At 37.8% G+C, this 26,935-nt stretch overlaps 1 protein-coding gene across 3 annotated transcripts in view; it reads right to left on the reverse strand.

The window, feature by feature from the left end:
* POC1B (POC1 centriolar protein B) overlaps positions 1-26,935 on the reverse strand; it is a 95,418-nt gene that overhangs the window by 27,324 nt on the left and 41,159 nt on the right. For 2 of the 3 annotated variants that reach the window (XM_028105422.2, XM_028105424.2), the window contains exons 5-10: positions 25,194-25,301; positions 24,950-25,065; positions 23,679-23,812; positions 21,543-21,611; positions 20,681-20,833; positions 12,335-12,415 (exon numbers count right to left, since the gene is read on the reverse strand). In XM_028105422.2, the coding sequence (XP_027961223.2) occupies positions 12,335-12,415; positions 20,681-20,833; positions 21,543-21,611; positions 23,679-23,812; positions 24,950-25,065; positions 25,194-25,301 (661 nt within the window). The remainder of the gene's footprint in view (positions 1-12,334; positions 12,416-20,680; positions 20,834-21,542; positions 21,612-23,678; positions 23,813-24,949; positions 25,066-25,193; positions 25,302-26,935) is intronic. The other variant, XM_028105423.2, reaches the window with a different exon arrangement.

The raw sequence follows: 26,935 nt of genomic DNA on the forward strand, positions 1-26,935 counted from the left end.
TGGCTACTATGTTATACTACAGTGAAGAAATATTTACTTAGGATAAGCCCTGTTGATAATAAGGAAGCTAAAATCAGGATTCAGAATGACAAGTCATGTGGGGTGGGTAGCTTAACTATTTTGGGAGTGATAGAGTGCAGGGGGGCAGAGTTTGCGCTCTGAACTTAGTCCCATCTGGGCCCTAGCTCGCCTCTATCACTTCACAGTTGGTGTGACTTGGGGCAAGTTACCTTAACCTCTTTTTTTTTAAGAATTTATTTGAAAGAGTGAGAGAGCACACGTGCATGCAGGAGCTTGTGAGCAGGGGGAGGGCAGAGGAAGAGGGAGAGAGAGAAAATCTCAAGCAGACTACCTGCTGAGCACAGAACCTGACTTAGGGCTTGATCTCAAGACCCTAAGATCATGAACTGAACCAAAATCAGCAGTCATATGCTTAACTGACTGAGCCACCCAGGTGCCCCCAGGCAAGCTACCTTAACCTCCTTAGAGCTAAATTTGTGGAGAGAGTCTATGTGCATCCTTAGTGAGGAGACAAAATGCTTAGTTGTACATAAAAAATGGTGACTATTTTTGTGGAAACCACAGACATGTAAGGAGAATGCTCCTAAACGTGACTCAGTGAAACTTTAAAATACATGTCTATAATACTATGTTTCCAGATGAGCAAATACAAGATGGTAAAGTTGGCAATCCTCCTCAAATTATTTTATAAATAAAATGCAACTCCCATCAACATTCCAAAGGAAAGTTTTTGGAGAACTAACAAAATAATTCTAAAGTTCATATGGATATCCAAGAAACATCTGAAGGGAAAACTTGTACACTATATTTTAATGAAATATTCTGAAGTTACAGTAATTAAAAAGGTATGAAAATAGATCAAGAACAAACAGATCAATAAGACAGAAGACAAAAGTCCCCAAATAGATAAAATATATAAGGATTCAGTTTTAAGAAGGTTCAAATCAGTGAGGAAAGAAGCAATACAAATGGAGGATAACTTTGTTAATTATAAATATGTAACTTATAACCAAAATTAATTCATCTAGAATTTCAGATTTAATTGTAAAAATAAAATTTAAGCGGTGCCTGGGTGGCTCAATCGGTTCAGCATCTGACTCTTGGTTTCAGCTCAGGTCATGATCTCAGGGTCCTGGGATAGAGTCCAGTGCATCAGGCTCCACGCTCAGTGGGGAGTCTGCTTACCTCCCTCCCTCTGCCCTTCCCCCTTCCCCCCCAGCTCCTGCATACACTTTCTCTTTCTCCCTCTGCTTCTCCCTGCTTCTCTCTCACATTAAAAACAAACCAACAAACAAAAAAACCTTAAGAAGAGTAGCTAGCGATATATTTGGGGAATAGGGAAGGACATTCTTTGCACAAACTCCAAAGAAATCATAAAATTAAAATAATGATATTTTTCAAGAAGTTAATGCAACTAAACCTATCAAAAATCAGAAAGAGAATTCAAGGGGAAACAGCAAAGAAAACTTTGTAGCACATGGCAAAGACAGTCAACCTTATTAATTAAAATGACTTAAGGATCAATTTTAAAATGAACAAAATAGAAAAAATGGGCAAAACACACAAGTAGACAATTTTAAGAAATACAAATGAGCAGAAATCATGAAAACAGGTCAAAGCGCACAACCACACACACACACACACACACACACACACACACACAGTAACTATGGGCGATAATAGATGTGTTAATTATTTCAACTGTGGTACTCATTTCACAATGTATTCATATAACAAAACATCACACTGTACACCTTAGATACAATATATCCAATTTTCATTTATCAAAAATAAACATTTTTAAAGAGCTCACAAGTCATTAAAAAATAAAAATTAACACCTCTTGCTTATTACATTTTGAAAGGCTTTCTAAATTAAACATAATACTTAAATAAGTATAACACCTGACATATGTTTTAAAATGTAGGAAATGGGCACTCGCATTTAGTACTAGTGGGAATCCAAATTCACACATTATAGACTGAATTAGCCTTATAGTTTTTGGGTTTTTTTTTTAAGTTCTTATCCTTTAATTCGGTGATTCCTCTTATAGAATGTTTCTTGGTTCCAAATCCACCCTTCAAAACTGTTCTGCAATGCTGAGATCGGGCCTCTGCAAACTACAGCTTTCTCTTTATTCCCTTATAGGCTCTGCCAAAAGGAGCCACGATGGGGAGGCCAGAGGTCAGAAGCGACAGAAGAGACTCCTCCCCCTGTTTGATTGCTGCTCCGGTCAGCCTCTTCCCAGCAACAGCCTTGATCCTACAAACACACTAGCACCAGGTGACCAGTGCCCCTTCTCCAAGCCTCTAGTGTCTAACAGCAGCAACCTCTTCCTGGGAGACTATATTTTAAATGTTAACAACAGTTGCCTCTGGTAATTTTTTTTCTTGTGTTTTCTCTCCTTATTTTTCTTTCTTCGTATAATTAGGAAAGTTACTGCTTTAAAAACATACACACATTCACACTATATAGTGGTTAAAAGCACGCTCTCTAAAGCTAGACAGAGTTCAAAATCCAGCTTTGTTACTTACTGGCTTGATGGCCTTGGGTAAATTTCAAGTGCCCTGGTTAGTATCCAATACATACAAGATGCTCAGAAAGAATTCCACTGAATGGATACACATATTTGTTTCCCTTGATAAAATTAGAAACGTATTGCTTACAATATCCTTTTTTTTTCACTTAATAAAAAGATAAACAAAAACTGTATTTAAAAATTTTTAAAAATAAAAATCATACTTCCCTATGAAGATCTATAAGTGATTTTTAACTTTCACTTTAAAATAATTTCAAGCTTATAGAAAAGTTGCAAGAATAATGAAAAGGACTCTCATATACCCTTCATGCAGATTCATGTATTGACATTTTGCCACAACTTCTCTATCATTATCTATTTATCTAATTTTTTTCTGAATCTTTTGAGGGAAGCTATAGACACTATGCCCCTTTACCTCAATTACTGTTGTGGGTATTTACTAAGGACAAGACCATTCTCCCATATAACCACAGTATCATTATCAAAATCAGGAAATTTAGCATTGATACTACCATCTAATATTCAGCCCATATTACATTTTTGCCAATTGTCTTAATCGTGTCCTATATAGCAATTTTCCCACTGACCCAGGATCAAATCCGGAATCACACACGTTGTATTTAGTTGTTGTTAAATATGGTATGGCTACATAATATTCCATCCATGGATATACTATACTTCTATTTAACCAATACTCTCGGATAGGACATTTGATTTGTGTCCACCTTTTATTATAAGTCATGCTGGAATAAACATACTTGAATAGAAGTCTTTGTCAGTACATCTTATTATTTTTTTAAGATGACTTAGACTCTTTAGAATGATCATTCAGGATCCAACAGGAAAACAGAAACCACAACAGTTATTTTAACAGAGAGAATTTAATATAGGGAGCTGGTAAAACAGGTTTGGAAGTCTGTAAAGGCTGAAACGGAGCACGGAGGTAAGAAGAAATAGTAAATGCATGAAACAACTACCTCGGTAGCATTGGAGGAACAAAGGAAATATGTTGGATTACTGGACACCAGGCACTTAGAGGCCCCTAGCTGACTTGAGATGGTTTGTTCAGAGGGAAGAGGAATGTTCGTTAAAAAGACATTCTGAAAAGGAAGAGGAAATGCCTGGCATTCCTTCTCCATCTCCCTTCAACTTAGAACAAACAAGTTAACTTGTATGTGTTTTAGTAAAATAATCCAAGCACGCGAAAAGTAAAAGAATTTTGCCACCATAAGCATTGAAACCCAGCAAAATTCTGTAATGATTTGGAAAGCAATTTGAAATGTATTTGTAATATAAAAACTGGGCTTTGTAGTGGCCACAATTATCTCATGCAAAGAGAAAACTCTATAGGAATTAGTTTTAAAAAAAGTCAAGTTATACCAAAACATTCTTCAACTGTAAAAATCCATTTGAAATGTACATGATAGGAGTGCCTACTTCAGAAAGTAAAAGAAAGGAAACGGAAAGACACAGGAGGAACTAGACAAGGACCAGCACTGGCCTTAATAGCCACGTCACTGATTATAGGGGTTTTAATCTCTCTGAATCCCTAAGATATTTTACAAATCTTGATTTCATAAAGTACAAAGAAATGACTGAAAATTCATTATTAGCAGGTTGTTGACTACTTCCACCAAATAATTAACTGTCACGTAGCTAAAGAGATGAGCAAAGCCAACTAGCTTTACCGTGTATGCAGCACCAAATAACTCAAAGCCAGACAGGTAGAGACAGACAGAACAGCTGAAAGCTGAGTTCCCGGATTTCCACGAAACTCTGAGACCCACATGTGGTGTTTAGCTCCACAGTGAACCACTCTCTGGGTCAGCAGCAGGAAGCTCATTCCCGGCTGACAGTCCAAGAGATAGGCACTTTTCAGAGTGCTACTGGAGTAATTTCCTGTGTGAAAAGCTCACTGCTGTTCTTGCATTCCTCAGGGTGCATTTCTTCTCATCTCAGAGGATGTTGCTCTTCCACAGGAAGAGGAAGGAACCAGTTGTTACTGGATGTGTGGGCGGAGAGAGCTGTGCGCATTTTCAGCATGCCTCAGGCTCAGCTGTGGGAACCCGGGGTGCAGCTGGCTGAGATTCCCAGGCCCGGGACCCTGGGTAGTACTGCAGCAGTTAGGGGTCACGGCTTATAAAGACAGTACCTCAGGAAGCTGGAAGGCAGAAATAATACCTGGAACTCCAACACCTCCAGTTCCCAGAAATGTGCTAATTTTCTAAAGGAAATTCTAAAAAAGTACTCTGTTGGGCTCCCAAATAGCGTATTTTATAAAATTTTTTTGTAGAGAGTCTCCTTTTTTTCTTTTGTACATTTCATAAAGAAGAGTTTAAGTCCTAAATCATTTTTGTTGAAATGTCATTTGTATAACATTTTTTGGTAAAAGGAAACACTCACTTACGTAAGCTTTCTTTCCCAGTAACCTTGAAACTGAGAATGAAACTCAAATTAGTACATTTTTCAGTATAGCTAAGTCAAACACTTGGAACTTATGATCATTATGATTTTTTTAAAAGTACATTTTGTTTGAAGGAAAAAAGAAAGCCTCTGACCCACACTATTAATCTCTTTTTCTAGTTGTACTATCTTAGTAAATTTTACAGATTACCAGATCTGTGTCTTCTAAAAAAAAAAAAGGAAGACAGACAGAAAGAGAGAGAGAAAGAAAGAAAGGAAGGAAGGAAGGAAGGAAGGAAGGAAGAAAAAAGAAAGAAAGAAAGAAAGAAAGAAAGAAAGAAAGAAAGAAAGAAAGAAAGAAAGAAAGAAAGAAAGAAAGAAAGAAAGAAAGAAAGAAAAAGAAAGTCATGTTCCTTTAACAGACTAAAAAGTTTTAGTTGGATTTTTTTTTCTTTTTACAATCCAAAAAACACATTTTTTAAAAGGTCAGCTACCACATTCACAATTGTTGGTAGTTTTTATAATATATGGGTCACGATATACTTCAAAAGCAACGATACAACTAATTTGGAAATAGTCTCTTTCCATCTCTAATATTTTCTCTCCTATCTCTAAAATAACTTGTATCCAAAGAAAATGTGTTTTCTTCTAAATGGTAAAAGATCTGTGAAAACATTTTTCTCCATTAGTTCTGTTGATTATCATGTATATCTTCTTTTTAAAATGTCTCTGACAATTTAATTACTTCATTTCTTATAATTTCAAAGGACAATTTTTTTTTTCTGAGTGTAAGACAGGTTTCTTTTATTAATTTTTCCTAAACTTGTCTGTTTATTTAATGTTTCTCTTAGTGTAAGAACGTGACCTGGAGCTTTAACAAACCAATTTGGATAATGCAACCTGGATAAATTCTTGTAGTCAAAGGACAATGTTTTAAAATTATTTCTCAACCCAGATGAGAATTCCTCTTTTATTCCTACTAAGCATCTCAGAGTTACTTTTAACTTTCTGAGTTCTGGATAAAAAAAATTACTGTATCCTATTGACATGCTCATTATTGTTTGAAATGAAGACTAAAAGTCTTTTAATAAAAGTTGGACAAATTGTGGAAGGTACCAGCCAGTGAGTCTGGATACAGATTCTACAAACATCTATGTTCATTTCCTTTCAAACGCTTAGAGCAAGGGTCAGGAGAAAGATACTGCAGGGCCATTGAACCAATGTCTAAAGATACCGTTAAATTGTCTGTTTCCTAAAGCTTAGTAAGCGGCAACAAAGTTACAAACATATCTAGTTTCAGAAATCATATGGACTAAACTTACAAATTAAATGCCACCTTATAAAATACTGCAAAGTTTAAAAACTTAAAAAAGAATCTCCCCTACCTCCAAATTTGGAGGTGGTTTATATATGTAAATCCAGCGATGTTAGCTTACAGGAAAGTAGTGAAAGCAGGAGGATTGTGCAACCTGATTTTTACTTATTTTCCTGGATAAGTAAATGGGGAATCTGAGGACAATAAATTGCATATTACCATTTTACACTTTTAAAGTTACAAATCTTAGTTTTGAGACAGTTAGGTTTGCATACACCATGTTCTTTTGAGTAAGTCTTTCCAAATCTTTGCTTACATAAGCAGTTAGGAACTGGAATAACTCTGAACTAGTTATGCAATGTTGTTTAGTAACCAGGACAAACTGTTGCCACAACACCCATGGAAATATTTTCTCTGTATCTGCAAGTTTCCTCTTTGTATGTCCGTATATTTTATCAATGCATTAATATTTTTCAGAGAGTGTATACCATATGACCATCTCCATGAAAGCACGTAACACTTTTCTTCCTAAAAATACACTGAGACAAAAAAGTGCGCTTTGCTGAAAAACACCAATCTCAATGACATCTAGGAGGGAGGGGTGTGTTTTACTACTGTGCTTCCCTAAGTCACAGCAACAGCGGAGTATCTCTTGCACTAATTCAGCTGATCTGATCGCTTTCCTGAGCCTAAAAAGGATGTGGTAAAACCACAGCTCTTTTTCTCTCAGCAATCCCTCTGGCAAAGTGATGCAGAGCCAGGAGATAATCTCAGCTATCCTGAGGTTACTCAAGGCTACACCTTACTGTCCCTGGGGAAAGGAGACAGGGAATCCCACAGCTGACAACCGACCTGTCAGGAAATCCTCTTGGCTCTGCCTTCAAAACACATCCAGAATCGAATCACTTACACCACCTCCTCTGCTACCACTGTGGGTCAAGGGACTCCGGCCTCCCATCTGACTATTCATTAGCTTCCTAATTAGCCAGTCTGCTTGCTTCTCTCCACCACCACCCCGGGGCCAATTCTCAACACAGTCATAGCCACAGTGAACCTATTAAAACCTAAGTCAAACAAGTTCCACCTCAGAAGGAAACCCTCTGGTGGCCCCCATCTCACTCAATCTGCCCTTCTGGCACTGCTCCCACTTGCCTGGAGCGCCTGCCCAGATACCCACATGGCTTGTTCACTTCATTCCTCACGGGCCCTCTCTCGCATGACTTGTCCTGGCCATACTACCTAAAGCACACCCTTGCTCCTGTCTGCCTTCAGCGCTTTCTACGCCTTTGTGTTTTGGCAGGGGCCTACATACGCTATGCTCTACCATACTGCACAGTCTACCTTTTAATCTGTGAATTGCCTGTCTTCCCCACTACAAAATAGAAAGCAGGCTTCTCCTGGGCAGGTATTTTTGTTTCGTTCACTTTTTCTAAAGTCAAGAACAGTGAAGGACACAGAATAGTTACTCAACAGGTATGGATTAAGAGACATATATGTTGTGAGTCGGCATGTTCCTGGCATTCTACCACATCTGGTACCCACTGAGTCAAGCAACTTAAAGATCCCAAACTAGACCGATGCACTTTTATTATTGGGGTATATATTTTCAATTATTTCTGAGACATTTACTTACATCTTGCTTTCCTCAAATGGAATGTCCCAATCAAAATCCTATCCAACTGGTCAGGTCAAGAACCGCTCAAGAGTTTCCTTCTAGAGAAATTCTCTAGTTTCCTCCAGCCCATTAATCATCTTTCCTGAATACTTCCATCAATAAGCTTTCATGACAATTACATACACTTGGCATCTAGTATGCTGAAATTGCCACTTCTTTCTTTTTTTTTTTAAGGATTTTATTTATTTATTTATTTGAGAGAGAGAATGAGAGAGAGAGAGAGCATGAGATGGGGGAGGGTCAGAGGGAGAAGCAGACTCCCCACAGAGCAGGGAGCCCGACGTGGGACTCGATCTCGGGACTCCAGGATCATGACCTGAGCCTGAGGCAGTCGCCTAACCAACTGAGCCACCCAGGCGTCTTTTATTTCTATTGGGCTAGGTTGTAAGTTTCTTGAAGTCAGCTCACTGAGCATCTCATGTAATGTCTTCGTGTACTATAATTTTAAATATTTTGACTGATGGAGCAACAAAAGACTGTAAACCCTTGATTTTTTTTCTATAATATAATTGCAAATTCTCATTTATCATAAAGAATTAATTTGACCTGAAATACTGTCCCCAGTTCTAAAGAAAGGTACGCACATTAAGTTCATATTCTACACAGTTGCCAGAATGAAGATGAGAACACTGTTTTGGTTCTCAGTGAAGAGTCCAGTGTTTTGATAATCAGTCAGAGGAACACTAGCAAGACTATCAATTTCATTTTGTTCATTTGTAGGACAAGTAACAGTAAAATTAATACATCAAAACTTAGGAATATAGTTGACCTAGAATAAAATATTTTAATAATCCTAGAGTATTTTAAATAAATTTTGTTTACAGTCAGTATTGTTTTTAAAAAAGACTTTATGTTAGGATACAGAAGAGAAATTCCTATCTTGCTACCTTACAGGAGAGAGGTGAGAATAGGGGAGGGTCTGGAACATGCCATATAGCCACATCCCCCGTCGGTGCTAATGCTAAATGATGCTGTACAACTGTGATGATAAAATCTTGGTCTAGTTCTAACTGAATAAATGAAAATATTAAAAAGACTCAATGGAATCTTGGAAAACCCTCAGAAAATCAGTACCTAATAAGTAACAATGTAATCAGAATAAAGATTTAGGAATTTGAGATCAACATTTTAAAATTATATCTATTTGACAGCCAGTATATCCCTTTACAAACTGCCCCCCCATTCTGTTTTTATTTGTTTGTTTTTAACAGCAAAGCTTTAAAAATGCAGGTTGGTGGAGCACCTGGGTGGCTCAGTCAGTTAAGTGTCTGCCTTCCGCTCAGGTCATGATCCCAGGGTCCTGGGATTGAGCCCCACATCTGGCTCCCTGCTCAGTGAGCAGTCTGCTTCTCCCTCTCCCTCTGCCCCGCCCCCTGTGCTCCTGCTCTTTTACTTTCTCTCTCTCAAATAAATCTCAAAAAAAATTGGTAACAGCTTATTTTGATCCCGAAATATTGTATCAGATGTCCTGCTGCCATTAGAGGCACAAGCACAAGCCACAAAGATACCAACTGTTACACTGTACGCCATGACTGTAGTAAGAAAGCGTCAGAGCCTAGATATCAGTACTCTCAGATCTAGAAATCATTCTGAATGTAATACTAAAGCAAGTCAAAGCAGAAATAGAAGCCAACTGTTTCTTATAACAAACCTGGCTTTTATCCTACTAGGAAATTTGACAAATTCAGGCTTAAAGAGTAATCTTTTTTATGTCCCATTCTTGATAGAATGAATTCTAAGGAAAATTTCTTCCAGTCTTCTATGAAAACTGAACAAATAAATCCCCCAGATAAGGAGTAATCACCACAACAAAAACCAAAACCACCTTTAAATACTGTTTTTTGGCTTCTAGTATTTCTCTGGGTTTTAGAATTATAATCACATGCAAAGTTCACATCACAAATACTCAATGCAGTTATGCTTCATGCCAGAGCAGAAACAAAATCTCCTTTACAATTATGCCTGATTTGATGTGCAGAAGCAAGAGAAAAGCAGCCAATGTGCAGGGATTACAGATTAAGAATTACTTACCAGTAGATTAATGAGAAGATGGACATTTAAAGTGATTTCACTTTAGTTCTCTACCCAATTATCTATCAGTGAGCTAAAAGGAAGATATATAGATATTGAAAATTTAAAGGGAAAAGTTTTAGAGATATTATTTATAAAAAAAGATGCCTTATGAGCATATATTTATGTCTTCGGAGAATGTCCTAGTAAAATAAATAAATTCAGGGGTCTTTATACCTTGCCTGGAGGCAACCAGCTATCTTCCAGATTATAAAAGAATCTACCTGGGGCGCCTGCATGGCTCAGTTGGTTAAGCGACTGCCTTCGGCTCAGGTCATGATCCTGGAGTCCTGGGATCGAGTCCCACACTGGGCTCCCTGCTTAGCAGGGAGTCTGCTTCTCCCTCTGACCCTCCTCCCTCTTGTGCTCTCTCTCTCTCATTCTCTCTCTCAAATAAATAAATAAAATCTTAAAAAAAAAAAAGAATCTACCCGGACAGGACTTCATTAGCCTAATCCTAAACTGATTTATAGCAAGTAGGTTTTTGTTTTCCTGTGTTTTCTTCTCTGTTTTATTTTTATGAAGCATCAAGCACACAACTCTAAGTAACAGTAGAGAGTCTTCTTTGTAATCCTTCTCTGTTGGGTTGAACCATGGGAAATCACTGACATTAGACCATTTTTGCCTATAAAATGGCAATTTCATATAATCCAACCCAATATTATCCTTATGTGGACAGTATCTGTACTCTTCAGTCTTATTAAAGGTTTTATGGGCATAGCTGCAAACTTGTCATGTGTTTATCATACAGGATTGTCCTCTCAAAGTCCCATATACATTGTAGTCCCTGAGTCAGGGTCCTATAACATGGACTGGCTGACTTGGGCACCTTTGGATCACCATCCAGGGATAGATAAGTCTGCTAGCACTTGCTACGTGGTAAATATGCCACTTGCATAGCATACTGTAAAATAAACATCTGGGTTCTTCAGTTCACGAGGCTTCGCAAAACTTCAAAGGTACCAGCAGGGAGAGTGAGTCTCAAAATGTAGACCAAAGACTTTTGATAATCTGTGATAACTTCTAAGCCAGGAATACCCAAATTCCGTAGACTAATAGCCTCATAAGAAGGCATCACATCTCAAAAACCACCTCTCTTTTGCTCCTCTTACTACAGGGGCAAAAAGCCATCTTATCTGAATTTATGCTTGTTGAGTAAGTCATTGAACATAAATGTATTAAGTACCTATTATAAGCCACCAATCAATGTGGCAAGTATTAGATGTCCAGTTAATTTTTAATGTCATAAGTAAGCTATTAATGCAGAAGTGCTAAGAGGGATATTTTATAAACATGAATACTATAAGAGACAGGACCACAGACCTGCTTGAGGTTCTGTGACAACTCTGCATGACAATCAGCCTGTTGGTTACCGCCCCCCCCCACCCCAACCCGGGGTGACTTCTTGTCGCTGGAACTTCTCATGAGTGATCTGTGAGTCTTCTCTGCCTGGGATTAACAGTGAAGGAACCCTTAATAAGTACAGTGCTTTCTGGTACAGGATAGATTCAACATGGACTAGTCCCTCTACAGAATTCCTCTACCAAAAATACCATTCTTGAGATCTGCTGGAAAGGGTGTAATGTCATAATGTCAAGTGTTTTTATTTGTTTTCTTTCTTGGCCACACAATAACTTCTCCAAAATATTTAACTACACTGACACCATCACAGTAGTGTGACCAAAGACCATGCATGCCATTCTTCCTATTCATTCTTATGACTAGTTTTGCACTGAGTAGCAGGAATTGATGAGAGCAATGAGCTGCCTTGCAAAGCCTAACAGACTCAGATTGAAAGGCTGAAACTCTCAATCTCTGACTTTACACTGAGTAAATAAATTATATGTATATAGTTTTTATAAACAAAATTGCAAATACTAGAAATACTTAATCTCTGGATAATCCATCAAGAGGGATGAACGAAGAGAAATGACTGCTTTTTTACAGCTTCTCAGAAGAAAACTAGAAGTGAGTTTAGCATTTCTGAAAGGCAATTAACAGAGAAGAAAATCTGTTCTGTGACAACAAAGTGAAATGTCACCTGGATGGCACCTTAATAGGGAATGAGACAGTGAGGATGGGTTAGACTGAGTTTAAGGTCATCAAAGTAAAGGCTTTTCTGAAAATTGGTGCTGCTCCCCCTTGTGGCTATTTAGACACATTGTAAATATGACTCTTCATACAAGTTTTTTTTTAATGCTAAAATATTAGGCTATTTAGCCCACTTTTTATCTCCTCTCCCACACGCTTTTTAAGGAAAATGGATTTTGCCAAATAATCAAATGCCACTTAAACGTCAAAGAAAACTTACTGTGGTAGAATCAAAAGAAAGGACGTCCACAACAGGGGGAGAAGAAGTCTGCAAATCAATTACCTCAAGCTTTGGATTAATCTGTGTATATATATAAGAAAAATGAACATTAGTTTTTTTCCTACCATAAAAAACAGGGATGCTATTTGTAACAACCTAGAGGGTATTTCCTAATACATTCTAAAATTAAAATATATTGCTATATTTATAAACATGGATGCAAAAATTTTAAACATAATATTAGCCTATCAAATCTATCAATGTATAAGAAAAGATCATTATGACCAAGCTGAATTCATCCCAGGAATAAAAAGTTGATTTTACATTAGAAAATCAACATAATTCACCTTTATAAAGGGATTTTTAAAATAAAATAAAATAACCCACCTCAAAAGATGCAGAAAAAAGTCCTAGCCAGTTCATTAAAACAAGAAAAGGAAATAAAAGGTGTAAGATGTAAGAATTGAAACAGAAGAAATAAAACTTGTCACTCATATGTAATTATCTATGGAGAAATTCCAAGAGAATCTACTGCTAAATCATTAGAACTAATAAGAGAATTCATGAGATCCAAAATCCATACACAAAATCAAATGTATGTCTGTACTTCAGTACACAGAAAATGTAAATTTTAAAAAGACATCATTTATAGGGTGCCTTGCTGGCTCAGTCAGTAGAGTATGCAACTCTTGATCTTGGGGTGGTGAGTTCAAGCCCCATGTTGGGCGTAGAGCTTACATTGAAAACAATAATAAAAAATTTTTTAAAAAAGAATAAAAAGACATCATTTAAAATACCATTAAAAATTTAAATACATCACAATAAAAATACAAAGATGTATAAGATCTCTTGGGAAAAATAATAAAACTAATGTAAAAGATATTTAAAAAGACTTAACTAAATAGAATGCTATATCATAAAGAGCTCAGAAACAGCACCCTACATACATGGAAAATAAATACAAAAGAAAATAGCGCCACAAATCAATACAGGAAGGATGATTATAGTTAAGAAAACTGGCTCACTATATGACATACAAAAGTGGACAGTAGATAGGTTATAAAACCTAAATGTTATGTTAAAACTAGGAAGTTACAGGGGCGCCTGGGTGGCTCAGTCAGTTCAGCATCTGCCTTCGGCTCAGGTCATGATCCCAGGATCCTGCGATCGAGCCCCACATTGGGCTCCTTGCTCTGTGGGGAGCCCGCTTCTCCCTCTCCTCCCTGCTTGTACTCTCTCACTGTTTCTCCTTCTCTCTCTCTCAAATAAAAAAATAAAATCTTAAAAAAACTAGGAAGTTATAAACTATAAGGTAAATGTAAAGAATATCTTTGTCACATGGGGTCAAGAAGGACATCTTAACAAGAGCCACAAAAGCAAACCCTAAGGCAAAAAATAACAACAACATTGAATTTTTAAAAACCTGATGCATCTGATGACATCAAAATTAAGAATCTCTTAGCATCTCTGAAAGGCAATTAACAATGGACACCACAAAGTTAACAATCAGATCATGGAAAAGGAGATAGATTATGTCTAAAACTGGAAAAGTAGGTTTTTCTTATACATCTACAAATCAATGTGAAAGACAGTGATCCCAAGAAAAAAATTATGGAAGAGAAAACCTAACAGTTCATCAGCATATGGAGAGATTTACAGAAACATTAGTAATTAGAGCAGATTAAAGCAAAATGCCACTTCACACCTATTAGGTTCTGAAAATGAAGAAACTCAATGATGCCAGCCTTGTTTATAGCAGTACTGTTTATAATGGTGAAAAACAAAAGCCACAACCCCAAAACCCCTAATGTGTATCAACAGTAAAAAAGACACATAAGACAAGTAAGTCGTGGTAATTACTACTGTGGTACATTCACTGGAATCCTATACAGCAGTGAAAATATATGAAATACAACTACGTACAAGATATGATTGTACAAATTTAGAATCTAAATGTATGACTCTCAGGATTTTAAAAATTTTTTTAAGGATTTTATTTATTTATTTGAAAGAGAGAGAGAGAACACACATAAGCAGGGGGGAGGGCCAGAGGGAGAGAGAGAATCTCAAGTGGACTCCCTGCTTAGTGCAGAGCCTGATGTGGGGCTCAATCCCAGGGCCCTGAGATCATGACCTGAGCAAAAGGCAGATGCTTAACCGACTAAGCCACCCAGGCGCCCCACAGGATTTTAAGTGAAAAAGCAGTTTATAAAGAAATACACACAGTATGATTTCATTTGTATAAAGCTTAAAACCACCTAAAACTAAATAACATCTAATTATAGATTAAAATATATTACAGTAAATGAAAAAAGGAAAGCAAGGGAATAATTAACTAGATTGGCGATTACTTCTGAAGGAGGTTACTTCAGAATTCAAGGAGACCAAAGGGAAAAAAAAAAAAAACCCACCTCAACATCAAATACTTACTAAAGATTGTGAATACAAACTAGTTAACAAAGGGCAACAAAGATAGGAGAACTTTGTATCAAATGAATGGTAGGAGCAATGAGTATACAAGAACCTCAGAAAAGAAACTGTTGACTGGGCACTTAGGGAGAAAATCTTTTCCACGGAGGAAACATAGGAAGGGCTTAAGATGGATCCTTGAAAAAAAGGTTTAGAAAACAAAACCAGACAGAGATGAAGTAAAGAGCATTCCTGAGCACAGAGGCAGAATGCTGACATGATACTTTTGCACAGGGCAGTAATAAGACAGGTTGGCAAGGGGCAAATCGGGAAGGGTGAAGGAATTTGGGAAGGCACAGAAAAGTGGGAGCCTGCAATGTGCTTTAGCAAGGTGAATCTGACAGAGGCCTGTGGAGTACCCAGAAAAACAGCGGGTAACAGTGAGAACACTGCAACAGTCCAGGACCGTGGTAAGGCTGAGCCCGTGGGAAGAGGAGCAGAATGATTTTAAGAACACTTATCATGCTTGATAGGTATGGCTAGAGTTCTGGAAACGTTAAGAGGCTTTTATAATTATCCAGCCCCTTGTGTTAGAGGTGCGTGCCCAGGAATGCCCACGCCCCAGAAAAGGGGTTAGCGCCATACAGGATGAGGGTAAGGGCCTACCCGCGCAGCCTGCCAGCACCTCTGTTTCTTTCTGGCTCCAGAGAGCAGAAAACACAGCCTCCTACTATCAGCTCTGAGTCCACGTGGGAGGCCAAGATAAGAAACCTGAGCATGAATCACTCTCCTTCCAATCTTAGCCTAGCCAGCCAAAGAGATGGCTTGCAGACATTTTATTCTCTTTTATCTACTGCCACCTAGTGTAGATATGAAATCATTTACCTATGAAAAATACAACCGGGTTTTACCATCTGAAATTTGAACTGCTCAAAAAATCTAAATCCCATGGAAACAGTATCTCTCACAGAGAAATCCGTAAACTTCTCAAAGTTGGAAAACTCTTGATGTAACTAACAAGTTGCTGCCACATACATTAAATGGAGCAGGGCATTCTTACTAAGGAAAACTTTACAGTCTTCTCCAAAAGAAAATATGTGGAGGGGGTGATGCTTCCAGTGAGGCTCTTTGCTAGCTTCCCTCCAGGAATATTAACAGTCCCTCCTAGCCCTCTGTCCTTATTAAAGGGAAGAACCGTGTCATAATTACACTGACCTTGAAATGGAGCAGGCTGTCTTGAGGGGCTGAGTTCTCTCTATGACTGAACCAGGACATATCATTGAGGGGTTTGTGCAGAAGAGAAACCTCGTGTGCACCACCCCATTCTGAGGCCCTGTGTACCCACCACACGGAGGAGTCCAATGAGCACAAGGACTGCTACTAACAAATTCGGAAGGGCAAGGAATCTGCCTATCTTGTTCTTTGCTGCATACTCTAAAGCTAGTACAATGCCCAGCACATAGAGACTTACTATCTGTTAACAGAGTACCATTTAATTTTGATTATTTTGAAGCATTACATCGAAATGGTTAAAAGCACAAAATGGAACCAGAGAGCCTGGACTGAAATTCTAGCACTGCCACTTACTAACTTTAAGTTTTAACTTACATGTGCCTCAATTTCTCAAGGAATAAAAATAGTACTTCATAGAGCTCTAAAGGAAGATTTAATGCGAATTATGTAAGCCAATTAGAATAACTTTGTATGCATTTAATATTATTATTACTAATATTATTATTATGTAATCTCTGGAGAACATTTATTGAGGCCCAAACATATAAACATATGCCATGGCTAGAAATAAAATACAAGATTTGTAGAGAAGTGGTCATTTTTTATCCAAAATTATGTTTCCAACCTTAAGAAAAGATTGAGATAAAAACCCAATCTCAGACTTGAAGACTTAAATTGATCATTTTTCAACAATGAATCACGGCCAGACTGTCACAAATTATTATTATATAGATATTTGGTTAAGTTAAAGGGATTTTTCCTTCCTGTTAAATATCACACAGAATTTCCTATGCAATATTAAGAACTTATAGATTAAGTTCATCACAAATGGCTATTATAAAATTAAAAGCCACCAGAAAAATTATTTAATAAATTCTTTTTAACTAACCATAATCCCTTCCTACAATATTCTGCAATTTTCCTAGAATAACTGTTTTGGTGCTTGTCACCCTTAGGATGGTTTTACTGTCTTCCCATTAAAATATGCAAAAGAGGAAGGTACTACACATACATTAAGTTCCCCTTCGAGAAGGAAAGTTTGTTTTGTCTGGAGGCAGAACTGTGCAGTTCAGCTCAAGCCAGTCTGAAGAAGATAAAGACAGCATGAATTAATGATGTGCCATTGCACAATGTGGTCTGGGTTAAGATACCTTGTTTTGGGGGCGCCTGGGTGGTTCAGATGGTTAAGTGTCTGCCTTCAGCTCAGGTCATGATCCCAGGGTCCTGGAACTGAGCCCCGTGTCAGGCTTCCAGCTCAGTGGGGAGTCGGCTTCTCCCTCTGCCTCTCCCCCTGCTTGTGCTTTCTCTCTCTCAAATAAATAAATAAAATCTTAAAAAAAAAAAAAGATACCTTGTTTTAAAATTGGGCTTCTTTCCCACTAGAAAAAGAAAGAAGCTGTTCTCACGTTTTTAATTAAGATGGAGTGCCTCGGGGGCACCTAGCTGGCTTAGTCAGTAGGTGTGCGACTCTTGATCTCAGGGGTGTAGGTTCGAGTCCCACGTTGGATGTAGAGATTACTTAAAATTTAAAAATACATATAAAAAAAAAAAAAAAAAGATGGCGTGTGTAGACCAGAAGTGCTACAACAAAGTATCTGCAGTTTGATCAGTGGAAAGGACACAGGAGGGATCTGTCTCACGCCACTGGAGCTGGGACTGTATGTTGTGTGCCTTCTTTCATGTGGCCTTCTTTCATTTATTCTAAAAGCAAGCTGCTATCGCCCTCTCTATCCATGTAAGAATTAGTAATTTACTTATTTCCTCTGCTGGAACCCAAGGTCTAAGACTCTACCTTCAAACAAGCAAAGCACCTAAAGCTGGCAAATGGGTGGCTTTCGCAAAAGGTCAAACGATTTCACCCAGAAGACTGAGGTTATGCCACTCAAATGAGCCTCACAGAAAATACACAAAAATATAAACCAAAGGAATACTATGTTGCTTCAAACTCAGAAATGGAATACTCATGGTTACTATAAAAAGAGCAACTTAGGGAAATTAACTAGATCATTTGGGAGCCATTTTTTTCTACATCTTTTAATAATATTTTTTATACTGTTAATCATGAATTCTGATCTCAAAAAAGTTTTTTTCTAATTTTCAAATATTTCCCAAGTAGCATATATGTATAAACTGACCTTGCCTAAACCTTTGAAAAAAAAAAAAATCAACCCACCAAATTTCGTAGTTCAAAGTAAAATGTACTGATCATAAACGGACATAGTAGTGATTCACCCTCTTCCATTCTAGTTGATATTTTCAAGCTAACAGTCTCTTGGTTCTACGAGGGGTCCTTGGACATTAACTTGAAGCCTTTAAAAAAATTTGATACTTAACATTTATTTGTAATATTAAAGCTGTCCTCTGTCCAGAAAACTTAACACTCTTGTTTTACTATAAGAGTTTTCTAGAAAAAAAAAAAAGTCAAACAGTTGACTGTTCATATGCAGCATCCTGTCACTTCTCTGGCATTTTATATCACATGATCTGAAGATGTTTTACAAATATACGTCATACTGTGTACTTAATTGAAGCAACCGTGAGTGCTTTACAGATAATTTAAACTGGGTACACAGAGGCTGCCATTCTTAAGGCCACAAACAAAATTCAGTCACGATGCTCAACATTCTGTATAGGATAACAGAACTCTAATTCCAGGATGAAAGTTTGGTTTTTAATAGATTTTTCAAGTGTACATGTGAAAATTATGGTTGAGAGTGACTTTGGATGGCCTGGGTCATCTCGACCCAGCCAAGCAAAGCAACCCAGCTGCTTTTACTGCTTTCTGGCTGTTCTGTCAGAGCCGAGCTTCTTGGACAACTTGTTGACATTTTCAAGAAAGTCTAGCACTCTTAAGTGGGCTGGGGCTGACAGCAAATCACAGAGAAAATGGCTTGGGTGTCTAACACGGGGGTAGTGTGGTGTCATGGAAATATCACTGAATTAGGAGCCAGGAGACCTGGGCTCAGCCTGCAGCTCTACCCCCCACCACTCTGGAAAGGTGGCTGAGTGGGTGACAGGGCAGCAGCAACACTGAGGGTCAAGGCCAGCCAAGCCCCAGAAATGCTAGAATAAAAAACACCATGAGTCAATAAAACCAGCTGGGGTAAAACAAGAAAACAGAACTTAAATTAAAATATTTCACATATACATTATGTGAACACGTGATCACAGGGAATCCACAAATGCATCTATCATTGTAGAAACTGAAACAAAAATGTGATGAACCACAAACTATGTTACATTATTTCTTTCAAAGAAATAAAGCTACAATAATCATTAATAATCATAATGATACAACAACAGCACAAAGAAGTAGTAAAGCACATGGTACATACGTTGTTTAGAAGAACGGGAAAGACGGTCAGAAGATGGGCAGGACAAAAATTATAACAAAGAACTGAAAATAAACACTACCAAGAAAAAACGAGGACAGAAATCCCCAAACGAGGCTAAACAAAATCTAGAAAATAATCCAAAAAACTTAAAAAAGTTTTAAAATCTTAAATGTGCACGCACGCATGCACACACACACACACACGTACGCACACATGCACACTGTGACTACCAGAAACCAAAATCAAAGAACAGATTGCAGTGGAGACACAGGGACCGTGGAAGGGAATGTGGATCCACCACATAAAGAGTGCGTGCGGTGACTGAGCTGCCACTCAGGAGTAAGTGTTAAGGACGTAAAACAGCTACTCTAAAAGCAAAGCAAGACTCTGCTGATGATGAAAAAACAATTCAGATAAATAGGTAACAGTGATTTCCGATATCAGCTCTTGGAAGAGAAAGGGGCTTAAGGAGAATCATGCAAAATGGAAAGAAACAGACAAACACGAGCCAAGTATCCAGCAAAGATGAATTTTGCCTTTGAAAAGAGTAGAACATTTAAATCTATAGGACCGGGCGCCTGGGTGGCTCAGATGGTTAAGCGTCTGCCTTTGGCTCAGGTCATGATCCCAGGGTCCTGGGATCGAGTCCCGCATCGGGCTCCCTGCTCCTTGGGAGCCTGCTTCTCCCTCTGCTTCTCTCTCTCTCTCTCTCTCTCTCTGTCATGAATAAATAAATAAAATCTTTAAACAAATAAATAAATAAATCTATAGGACCTAGGGGAACTTATCAACAAAAACCTACAGCTAAACAGATAATTATATATTTGAAAATATATGTAGGCAAAGTAGGCAAATAGTAAAACGGTCTCAATGATTAGGTTTAATGCCTAAATCTCTTCTTTGTACTGTCCACAGATTTTTTTTTTTTTTTTGGTCATAAAAAGGCTTTAAGATACCTATTCCAGGAACTGTTATAAAAACTCTTGCCTTTCAGCCCTGTTCTCATGATAGCCATCACAGATGCTCCCCAAACACATCAAGAATATGAAGCAATTCAGGCTTCAAGGTCACCCGTAGGCCTTAGGTTTGATTTCTCATTTCCTATTATCATTGACACAATTTTTAAGCTTTATTTCCAGGCCTTCAAGCAGCGAATCTGAGAAGCTTCGACAGAATTATACACTATCATTATTTATAGTGTTATTGTATTGTATTGTTTCTCATAATAAATGATTGTTTCTCAAAGTACTGCGGTTTTAAGACATAACTAGGTTTTATATAATAAAGTATGATTTCAAGCATCTAGTTGACCAATTGCCCCAAAACATACACTTGCAAACAGTAGGATGACTAGGCGCAAAGTACTCACTTCAACAGTCTCAATTTTCCCTTCATGGGGATGTGGTGTCCTCGGGTATATATCAACAAGATGTGGTGATGCATCAAAATGTAACCTTGTGAGATTTCTTTTAATCATGTCTTTACAATTCAAGTCATCAAAATTAGTCCTCCATAATAAGACCTATAAAAAATTAATATGTTGGCACTTAAAACTGACTTGCATGTAAAAGTAACAGAACTGATTTAAAAAAAAAAAAAAGCCAGTTTAAATAATTGTGCCTCCAAATAGGAAGGCTATATGTATATTCCAACAGGGCAACTACTTCCCAATACTACCTTTTTAAGGGCGGGAGGGAGAGATTTAGCACTTTGAATGGCCTTCATGTCCAATTTAAAATTCATACTAAGAAAATAACTTATTACTTTAAAATCCTCTCTGATGTTTTCAAAGTTCAAAACATGTTCTTGGCTTGACGGTCCACCTCATTCAATACATTTGCCTCTGAATGACTTTTGGTCATTTCCCCAAAACTGCAGAGTTGCTAAATGAACAATTTATATTTACCAACCTCAAGGAGCTTAACATTTGAAAAACAAGACCTAGAGAGGAAAGGTGAGGGAAGAGCTCAAGTGGAAGGGCCACACCAGCACTGGGAAGTCAGTAAATTCCAAGTAAAACCAAGTGTCGAGATGAGCACAAGAAATAACTGGAGTTTGAGTTCCAGAAAGTGTCAGGACTGGCACTATTTCAGCTATGAGACAGCAGACTTCCTGGCATGAAAGTAAAATATAAACTCATTGATAATCATCTAAACATCTACAAACGAGCTGGTTGTAAGAATCTTAGCCTTTACCCTCACCAAATCAAAGGAGCTGAAAGATTTACAAACCTGTGCGTCTGCACCTCCTGAGCTAAACAGCTCTCCACCTTTTGAAAATGAAACGGTAAAGACAGGTCCCTAAGAAATAAAGAGAGATTAAAAACAAAACAAAACAAAACAGCACTTCGTATTGTTTTCTCATGGCCAGAAAGACTGTATGAATTTTTCATCCTAATCTATGTAGACAATTTATGCAATAAGTCTGATGGAATGTACCCAGTCGCTGCCAACTAATGTAAGCAGAGTAAAGATAATTAAGGAACCAACCCATGATATTAAAACACATATAAATGATACTAGATAAAAAAAAGCAATACTAATAAAAATATGAAAATACACTTTCTTCCCATTTTAAGAAAAGCTTGTACATGTGTAAGTGAATAAGAATGTCTGTTAAGATTTTCTGGTTTTGGACTCTTTATTCAACAAATCACTAGCAGAAACTGAATGACAAGTCTGTAAGGTGATGTGAACAAAGGCCATTTCCTGACCACAACGGGCTTCATCGAGCTCTCCCTTCACGTGGGCGATAGTGAGTCACTGAGAGCTTTGCCAGCAGGACACAGATGGGTGGAGAGCTGGGACCGTGGCACACTGGGATCATGACTGTAAGAATGATGAGTGGGAGCAAGAATTAACGGTTGGAGCCAGTTAAGAAATTACCGCAATTATCAAGGTGAGAGGTAGTGAGAACCTGAAATTAAGCAATGACTGTGGAGTTGGACAAATCACAGAGGCATAGCCTCTAGGTCAATTTTTCAGTCAAGATAAGAATAATTCTTTCTCATCTCAAAAATATTAGTATATTGTTTGTTCTTAATGTCCTTGATCAGTATAAGAAAAATTAGGGGGGGAACCATTTTGTACTTTTCAAGTAGATCATCACACAGACTTCGGTTATTATAGCCTCTTAAACATTTTTACTCTAGACCATGAAAAATTCCATCTTTGTGTACACTGTTTTTCTCCTAAAATATTATAATTTTTCTATTATTCTGTATTATTATTATTGTATATTATTCCATGGATTTTTTTTAATCCTTGACCACTTTTATTGGTTGTTTACTCAGCCTAAATCTATGGATACGCATATATCTGAGCTGGTTAGTGTCTATTTCTGCTTTGCTCTAACACAGCTGCAGAACAAATGATAAAGCAAAGCAGGAAGCCAGGCAGGATATATGAAGGCAGAAAGAACCCCTTCTCAAAGCCTATTCTATTTCTGGAGATAAACAGCTCACACTTGGTTAAAAGGAAGTACCTAGTACATCTTTAAAAAAAAAAAAAAAAAGAGGATGCAGGATGCATTCTAAAAAATTTAGAGAAGTTTGAATATTTACCCAGAAAGGAGGAATAGTTTATACACTTAAAAAGTTTTTATTTAGTGCATTATATGCTGGTGTGTGTGTGTGTGTGTGTGTGTGTGTGTGTGTGTGTGTGAACTGGCTCAATAAATAGCAAGCCTCTTCCTCATTGGGTTCTAAATCAATTAAAAATTAACACATAGGAATGTCATCTTTCTTACTGATAAAGGCTTGTAAAGAGAAAATGTGGCTTTATCTGTGGGCAAATGAGCTGAAGAACTGAATCCCAGAATGAGTTACATTTGAGTACCCTGTCACAGGCAAGACCAGACAAGGGCAGGCATGTCCACAAGAAATATCAGAGAAAACCACTAAGGACGGGTTCCTAAGAGAAGGCACTGGGCTCTCCTTGTTGACTTTCTCCTTCTAAACTCACCAATCAGATTAATGAAAGGGCGTGCATGAGAGGGTGTGAGAGGATCAGTGTCAGAGCTATGGGACACAGCCTCCACCGGAGGGGAAAGATCAGAAGCAAGGAAAACGCTTACCCATCGCCATCTGACCAGTCAAACCTACACTACGTAGTGAGGAAGACAGCAGTGGAGGATTAATTTAATGGCCATTGAAAGATGCACATTGATTTTGATAAGAATTACAATAAGTAATATTTCTAAGAGTTGCTTCCAGAGGATAAAAACAAAGCCCTGAAAGCAAACATATTTTGTGTGTGTGATAGCGGTAATGTGTATTACACCTGGAAAGATTTTAAAGGTATATAATAAAATGGATCAACACTTTAAAATATATATTATTTAAAAAGCACAAATCTCAGTGTTAATACCGTATGTCCTTGAAGTGTATATATGAGCCTTCCTTCTAAGAGATCCAGAATCTTAAGTGTGCCATCTGAAGAAGCAGTGATGAGGTAGTTGCCCGAAGGATGGAAGGATACACAATTAACTCCACCACTGTGAACTGATTCATAGAAAATAAAAGCAAAGAGTTCAGAGAACAAATTTTAATTCTAAAGATGTCTCTTTGCCCCTATTAGCAATATTAGGTTGGAAACAACAATCAGTTAAAGACAATGCCTCCACAACACCAAAATTCCATATAGCTCACTAAAACAAGTAAGCAGCTTGTCATCATACAGCTTCAACTTCCAGCTAATGAGACAGCATAGCTTTTAAAAGTGGAAGTGTGTGTCATGGAAGGATGAGCTCGCTAACCACATAACTGTGAACTCTTCAGATACTTTACCAACATAATATAACCAACAGTGGATTGCCACCGGCTCACAGACAACCTAGCCTTAAACGAAATTTCATAACCAATCAGTGGTTTGAGGCTCGGGGGTGAAGAGTGTGGAGGTCTATCTGCAGAAGTGCATAGTCTTGCTAGCTTGTCCGAGAATTTATTCCTGGACACCATCTTTCCAACAGGAGGCAGCACGACACAGCCATCAGACGGCTGTTCTTCCACGTACTTCGTAAACAGAAAACCCCCTAAGCTAGTTCTATCAATTATTTTAGCAAGTTACTTACTCTCCTTAAGCTTCAGTTTCCTTATCTTTAAAACGGGAGCAATAATAATAATAATACTTCCCGGGGTTGTTGTAAGGATTTAGCACAGTGTTTGTTCCATGGTAAGTTTTATACTTACTTTAAAAGGGAAATGTGAATTGAATATAAATCCAGTACAAACCAAGAAATCAATTCATTTCTAGTTTCAATACACCGGCCCAGTCGGATGTTGTTTTCCACCAGTTGTAACACCTACTTGTGCTCACAGAAGTCCTTCTGATTTCAAATTCAGAGTCCATTTCTATCCCAGACCTCTCACAATATGCAGAGAGCCAACCTGTGAACATCTCACAGCAACTTATTGTTTCACAGCCCTGCATCATTTTTAAGGTCCCCCCACCTCCCTCTGCACTCTGACACTTCTCAGACCATGCTGCTGATGGAACTAACTGTTCTCCAGTCAGTTCAAAGGCAGCCCCCTGACTCTTAAAGAGGGCCAAACCACACTGAAAAGCATGGGCTGCCAGCTTAAGAGTTTCCTGGAAGAGGCCTGGCATCAACTGGATTTTGTTGTCATGGAAATTGTTACCTTGATAATGCTGGAGCAACTTGTTTACTCTTACATCCCAGAGTTTCACGGTGTGATCAGAACCTGCCGATGCTATGCATGTACCATTAGGGTTAAAATCCACAAAATTTGCAAACCTAGGAGGAAAGAATAAGATAGCCTAACATTCTGGTTTCTTTCCCTTCCTTTCTTTATTTGAATTTTAATAACGAAATGTCTCCTTAGCAAACTAACCCATATAAATGCACAAAGAGAATGGACTTACCCTACAGAATCTGAGAAGTTATTAACACACTGCTTATTGGTGGTATCCCAAATTTTAATAGTTTTATCTTCACTACATGATACAATTAGCCTTCCATCAGGTGAAAATCTAGAAAGCACAAGAAAGAAAACTGTCTCTGTGAAAGCCTCCTGACAATCACCCACACCCCCTACACACACACACAGCGCACACGTCAAGCTGTACATATTAAATACCAGAGACCACAGTTACCACACCATGCAGCAAAGTCATATTCTACAACCATCTTTCTAACTAAAAATAAGCGTGACAAATGACAATGACAGACCATATCAAAATATACTATATAGACCAACCAATTTTCTTTTTTCCTTTTATTACTTGATTTAAATGATTTAGTTTTATGGCACTTGTTCTAGGTCTTTGATTCAACTCTGCACTCCCCCAAGCCAAGTACCTTGGCTTTTTTTTTTTTTTTTTAAGTATTCTTTATCTCTTTCTTCTATTTTTGTCATTTTCTGGTATTATCCTTACGACCTACGAGAGCCTTTACTATTCATCCCACTAACCCTGTACTGAAGCTTTCTGGAAGAAATGGATTGGCGTGTTGAGAGTTTAAATTAAATGATACCACCAACAAAAGAATCAACTCCGTAAGCCTGTAACTTCCTGGACTTCCGGAGGCCGGAAATCTCCAGTGGATAGCTCATTTATACACAACTGAAGGTCCTGATTCATGGACACACCTATCATCCACATGACCCATTAAAAAACAAATGAGACAATTCTCAGACATCTCATCTACTGCTTTTATACACTCTCTTCCCTTAAGAACCTTCCTGAGGTTCATTCTTTTTCCCCTAAGTGGTAAGGGAAAAACAGATAGAAGAACAGAAGACCAAGAAAAAAAAAAATTTAGACTATTAGGAAACTATGAATAGTATTTTTATTATTACTACTTCAGCAATAACAAAAACCAAAAAGACAGACTTAGGTCATAGTCTGATTATGTTTCAATTTTCTTTGTACTTTCCCTCTATGCCCAGACGACTATAAAGGTCATCAGTTAAGGGTGTGGATTGTAATTGAAGGGCTTTTTTGTTGTTCTCTCTCTCACTCACTCCTCTTCTCCCTCTCTGTTCTTAAGGCTGACCGAAAAATAATTCTTCCTGACAGAAACTTTGAATCTGTCATTTGTGGACTTACCGTATAAAGAAAAGGGACGTAGAAGCATAATTCAGTTCTATGTGAAATAATCTTTTAAAATTCTGGAAAGTGGGACACATGGGTGGTTCAGTCGGTTAAGAGTCTGCCTTTGGCTCGGGTCATGACCCCCAGGGTCCTGGGATTGAGCCCTGCATCAAGCTCCTTGCTCAGTATGGAGCCTGCTTCTCCCTCTGTTCATGCTCTCTCTCTCTCTCTCTCTCTGACAAATAAATAAAATCTTAAAAAAATAATAATAATAAAACAAAATAAAAGCTGAACTACCCAGCATGGAAGGCATTTCCTTGCAAGGTTATTTTCCAGAATTTTATTTTATTTTATTTTTTAAAGATTTTATTATTTACTTGAGAGAGAGAGAGAGAGAGTGAGAGCACAGAGGGAGAAGGAGAAGCACACTCCCCACTGAGCAGGGAGCCTGATGTGAGGCTCAATCCCAGGACCCTGAGCCAAAGGCAGATGCTTAACTGATTGAGCCACCTAGGCACCACTTGATTTTATCATAACATAATATTTTATTAATCTTTTCCTCCAGAAAATAC

The sequence above is a fragment of the Eumetopias jubatus genome, unplaced genomic scaffold (genome assembly GCF_037043125.1).
Source record: "Eumetopias jubatus isolate StellerSeaLion01/CBP00866 unplaced genomic scaffold, mEumJub1_p1.0 scaffold_8, whole genome shotgun sequence".
Classification (NCBI taxonomy): domain Eukaryota; kingdom Metazoa; phylum Chordata; class Mammalia; order Carnivora; family Otariidae; genus Eumetopias; species Eumetopias jubatus.